The sequence below is a fragment of the Pseudophryne corroboree genome, chromosome 7 (assembly GCF_028390025.1).
Source record: "Pseudophryne corroboree isolate aPseCor3 chromosome 7, aPseCor3.hap2, whole genome shotgun sequence".
In the NCBI taxonomy this organism is placed as follows: domain Eukaryota; kingdom Metazoa; phylum Chordata; class Amphibia; order Anura; family Myobatrachidae; genus Pseudophryne; species Pseudophryne corroboree.
The window spans coordinates 174,945,672-174,951,671 of NC_086450.1; the positions used below are offsets into that span (position 1 = coordinate 174,945,672).

General features: G+C 41.2%; 1 protein-coding gene across 1 annotated transcript in view; it reads left to right on the top strand.

Annotated features, from left to right (window-relative positions):
* The window catches only part of TMEM163 (transmembrane protein 163), a 527,822-nt gene extending 522,344 nt beyond the window's left edge, over positions 1-5,478 (top strand). The window contains exon 8 of the mRNA XM_063933790.1: positions 2,240-5,478. Coding sequence (XP_063789860.1) covers positions 2,240-2,300 — 61 coding nt within the window. The 3' untranslated portion in view covers positions 2,301-5,478. The remainder of the gene's footprint in view (positions 1-2,239) is intronic.
* Positions 5,479-6,000: the final 522 nt, after the last annotated feature.

A 6,000-nucleotide genomic window follows, 5' to 3' on the forward strand; every position in this document is an offset into this window, starting at 1 on the left:
TACTATACTGGGCACAAGAGGGGAAGCTATACTATACTGGGCACAAGAGGGATAGCTATACTATACTGGGCACAAGAGGGGAAGCTTTACTATACTGGGCACAAGAAGAATAGCTATACTATACTGGGCACAAGAGGGGAAGCTATACCATACTGGGCACAAGAGGGGAAGCTATACTATACTGGGCACAAGAGGGATAGCTATACCATACTAGGCACAAGAGGGGAAGCTATACTATACTGGGCACAAGAGGGATAGCTATACCTATACTGGGCACAAGAGGAGAAGCTATACCATACTGGGCACAAGAGGGATAGCTATACTATACTGGGCACAAGAGGGGAAGATATACTATACTGGGCACAAGAGGGGAAGCTATACCATACTGGGCACAAGAGGGGAAGCTATACTATACTGGGCACAAGAGGGATAGCTATACTATACTGGGCACAAGAGGGAAAGCTATACTATACTGGGCACAAGAGGGATAGCTATACCTATACTGGGCACAAGAGGGGAAGCTATACCATACTGGGCACAAGAGGGATAGCTATACTATACTGGGCACAAGAGGGGAGCTGTGTTCTACTGGGCAAAAGAGGGGAAGCTGTGTTCTGATGGCACAAGGGAGGAAGTTGTGTTCTTTTAGGTATAAGAGGGGAAGCTGTACTATAGTGCACAAAAGAGGGGAAGCTATACTATACTGGGCATTAGATGGGAAGGTTTGTTCTACTGGGCACAAGGGGGAAAGCTGTACTCTGCTTGGCTCAAGAGGGGAAGGTGTACTATACTAGGCACAAGAGGGTAAGTTATACTATACTGGGCATATGAGGGAAAGCTGTACTCTACTTGGCACAAGAGGGAAAGGTGTGTTCTACTGGGCACAAGAGGGGAAGCTGTACTCTACTTGGCTCAAGAGTGGAATGTGTACTATACTACCCACAAGAGGGTAAAGTTATACTGTACTGGGCATAAGAGAGGAAGCTATGTTCTACTGGGCACAAGAGGAGAAGCTTTACTGTACTGGCCATTAGATGGGAAGGTGTGTTCTACTGGGCAAAAGAGGGAAAGCTATACTCTACTTGGCTCAAGAGGGGAATGTGTACTATACTACCCCCAAGAGGGTAAGTTATACTGTACTGGGCATAAGAGGGGTAGCTATGTTCTACTGGGCACAAGAGGGGAAGCTTTACTATACTGGGCATTAGATGGGAAGGTGTGTTCTGGGCACAAGAGGGGAAGCTGTTTTCTATTGTGAACAAGAGGGGAAGGTGTACTCTACTTGCCACAAGAGGGGAAGATGTGCTCTACTGGGCACAAGAGGGGAAGCTTTATTCTACTTGGCTCAAGAAGGGAAGGTGTAATACAGTAACTAGGCACAAGAGGGTAAATTATACTATACTGGGCATAAGAGGGAAAGCTGTACTCTACTTGGCATAAAAAGGGATGCTGTACTCTACTTGGCATAAGAGGAAAAGCTATACTCTGTTTGGTACAAGAGGACAAGCTTTACTATACTGGGAACAAGAGGACAAGCTGTAATATATTGGGCATAAGAGGAGAAGCTGTGCTCTGTTGGGCACAAGAAGAGAAGCCGTTCACTACTGAACACAAAGGAATGCTGTACTGTACTGGGGACAAAAGTGTAAGCTTTGCTCTACTGGGCAGGACATTTGTCCACACTGACTGGATTGTTATGAAGTGTCCTTTTAACCATATTGAGCTCGTGCAAGGGTGTTTTTAGTGGATGTTAAGAGGTTTAGTTCTTGGTACACCCACAGGGAACATGGTACACTCCAAAGTGACTCAGTCACACCATCATTGTGATATGGCCATTAAATGTCCAGATTCCAAAAATTCATATGGAGGTATGTCTGAATGAGCTCTTGTTTACTGCTCATCAGATGACTATTTATTATTGGGCTTGAAATGGGCTTCTGTATTATGGACTGGACACATCCCCATTCATAATGTAATCTAGACTGACTTTAAAGTCACAGAATGTAATAGTATTTATTTTACTTTTCCTTTGTTTCAGAACCTGTCATAGCTAAAAGCGAGTGTGGCCTGTTTTGTTCAGTATCACTTTTTCTTTTCCCAAATATGATGACCCTAGTTATACGGTGACCCTAATTATACTAATATGCAGAAACTGAAAAACTGTAAATAGCAAAGCTTTTTGTATTGGAGCTTAAATCATTTCAATCCAAAAAGGTAACATTTTATTCCTGACTTTCAGATTGCTACTGGACATGGTTCCCCGAGTGAGACAGACACGTCACTATGAGATGTTCGAATGAAGAGCCTGGCACAAACTTATTTACTCTGCAAAACTTTACATGACTAATGGCCGCTACAAAGGTGTTTTTCCCCACTTATATTGTTGGGTGTTCTCAAAATTCAAACAAAAACAAACTATATATGACCCACTTAGAAATGATCAAATCAGTATTAACTGGACCGGTATGTGAAGATCCAAAATCCTAAGCACATATATGTGAAAAGTCACAAGCACAAGCCTTCAGAAATTGTGTTCACTAAATGAACCATCCCCGGAAACAGCTCTGATAATGGATTAATTTGCTGGAGCACATGCTGGAAAATGCAGAATATTAACAGCGAATTACATAAAAAGTATTTTTATATATATACAGTATATACATTTTATCTGTGTCCAATGAACTTATTTAGGCTCTAGTAGGCATTTTACCTTCACATACACAGAGCACAAATTCTGTAGCACAAATAAAAAGGTCTACACTACATAAAACATTCCAAAGTCATAATAAAGCAAAATTCAGTCCCCGTCACATACAGAGCTGTACAGTGTTTGTATTTGGAAACTGTGATTTACAGGATACAGTAATCTGTCTCTAGGTTATCAGTGTTGTATATAACTTGGTGGTATTATACCTACCAATTGTTTGCTCTTTAAACAAAGCGGTCCTGATGGCGTCCCGCTGGCCCTTAAAATCTTTTGAATACTGTAACTCCCAGCAATATTCACCAGCCTCTATGAGTCGGGTAGGTAGTTTGTGGCACTCCAATTGCTGTGGAACTACACATCCCAGCATGCCCTGTCACAGTTTTAGCATTCATTAACAGAAGAACTGTGGCAGGCATTATGGGATTTGTAGTTCCACCACAGCTGTTATGCCATAGATTGTCTACCTCTGATCTATGAAATGACATCATATTATTAATAAACTTTGGTCTATGAACTTGTAGACAACTCACATAGTGAAATTCTGCTTTAACTGACACTTTTATTGGTAGTATAAACAATCATAGAGTGCATACTGTATGCACCTAAACCTAAAGGGCACCTAAACCTAAAATACAAGTCAACACAATACTAAAAGGAATAGTTGCATATGTCTAGAAAAGTTCCATACTTTGATAGAACTTCAGTTATTTGAAACTGTATATAATAATTTATGCCGTTAAATATATCAAATGTTAAAGATTGCACTTGTCAGCTACATTAAGCAGAGGAAAGCCATTGTGCGGATAGAACCAGTATTCACCCAAAAAATAGACTAAGGGGTTTATTTGTAAAAGCGACAGGTTGTAAAACCCAAAGCTTCTCACCTTGTTTGTACCTGATATTTAAAAGGGTAATGATCTTACTAGCAAAACACGGCTCGCAAACGTAATCTGCTTTGTTATTGTGAATAAACACGTTCAGAAGCGCCGGGTTTAAATAAGCCCCAAGTGTCAGTGATATCAGTGAGTGTATCAGTGCCTCATTGAATATGGATATATTGGTCCAGCCTCCATAATGGCTGCTTCTGCTATCTGTAGGTGGTGGATGTGCACTTGAAATGTCTTGTATTTCAGATTTTGTTACCGTTTAATGCTCATTTGATAATGGCATCTTAATTAGCATCTGCTTGAAATTGTTTTCCACAGACTCTTGGTCGTATATAAATATCTCATATTTTTCTTTCAACATATATCATGTAGTTATTAAATACATATATATTTTTATTAAGTACAAATAAAAAAAATGCAATAAATGGGTGATTTTCATAATACGAATAACAAATTAACATAATTTCAAGTGAATTTCATAAGGAAATTGTAAAATCCTAAGAAATCTTCTCCTCTTTGAGATGGTGGTGTGTGGTTTTGTAACTGATAGGTGATATAACAGGAGTTATTAGGTATATTGTGAGCGTATGTAGAGGGTTATTAGTGTACAGTGCCTAATCTACATGTATCGTTTTAGTGCTGTACAATATGAGATTTTAACAGGGTCTAACAAAGCAAAAAATGGTTAACAGCAAAACACAAATAACTTTTCCCACATTGTATGTGTGGGATACCTTCACTATCCCGGTGGTCGAGATGGCGGCGGTCATGTGACCGACACAGGAATCCAGACATACTCAGGAATCCGGCACCAGAACATTGACAGCTGAAATCCCGAATGTGAGTATAGGGTTAAGGGTTAGGGCCTGGAGTGAAGGTGGTGGGGGGGGGCTAGGCACTAGGAGGGGTGATTAACCATAGCTGGCACTCCCCGAGTGTTAAGCGTAGTCGACCCCCCCGGATGCTTAGGGTAGGGGAAGGTGAAAATACTTACCCCATCCGTTGATGGATCGTCAGTGTCAGGATGCCAGTGTCGGTCATATTACCGCCGGCATCCCAACCGCCGGTATTAAATACCGATCCCGTATATGTATTGCACAGGTACAGTAATCAGAGAAATATCACATGTTTTATACTAGTGATTGACCGAACTCATAAAACTATTTTCAGTCATGTAGGATCAGTTTACTGATTTTTACAACCTTACAAAGAATTTTAATTTCTTGGCTTGTACATGTCCTCCTGCAACTTTCATTATAGGCATCAATTATATTTTTCTGTGATGTTTACCCATGTTTTCCAATCAACTAGCTGAATTGTTTGTTTGTGTTGCCCTTGGGTATGCCACAGTTACAGTACACTGTGCTTTATCTTCATTGGATACAACTGTATGCAGATTACTTATTAAAGTTATAGGCAACAGGAAAAACAAGTTTGAGTCATGATATGGAGACATGCCTGAAAAGCACAGTATGATGAGTAAAAAAAAACATCCAGTAAAATAATGGTACTCAACTGATAGCCCAATAATCAGTCTACTGTTTTACTTCCCTCATGTAGAAGTCGGCATGTGAGGGAGAGGAAAGTGCAGGTGGACATGTAATTGCCCTGCTTGTTAAAGGAAATGTGGGTCGTGCAGACAGAGGCGGATTGGCCATAGGGTTCACAGGGAAGATTCCCGGTGGGCCGACGCACCCGTGGGGCCTGTTTTGTTCGAGGACATGTGGTCCTATTAACAGACATAATGAATAAGATGCAAAATAATTTGCATATATGAAAATTACTTTGCCACTTAGCCTGTTATTGCAGATGATCTAGTGCAGGGATGGGGAACCTTCGGCCCTCCAGCTGTTGTTGAACTACACATACCAGCATGCCTTGCTACAGTTTTGCTATTTGGCCATGCAAAGACTGTTGCAGGGCATGCTGGGATGTGTAGTTCAACAACAGCTGGAGGGCCGAAGGTTCCCCATCCCTGATCTAGTGTATGCTCTGTCTGCCTGCTTGGCTGACATATAAGATTGAGTGAATAGTGATTGGGATACGGTTGGAGTAATAATTAAGCAAGAAAATATATCTTTCTAAAGAATTATATAGTTTACTAAATTCTAAAGGTGTATCATATAATGTGCTCATAATATTTAATTTTATTTCCTTTTAACGTCCCCCTTGATGCTGGACATGCCCACTATCTGGAAAGTCTTGGGGGAAGGGTGCTGCTGCCACGGCCCATAGGTAGACCTTACACCTCTGGTGCTGCCCATGTGGGGCCACTAGTGCAAATTTTTCCAGGGCCGCTTTTTGTTCCCAATCCGCCTCTGCGTGCAGACCTGCAGAGACAAATATATATGCCTATTTGGAGGCATCTCGATGCCCTGGTAAAGGGCAGGTGAAAATACACACTGA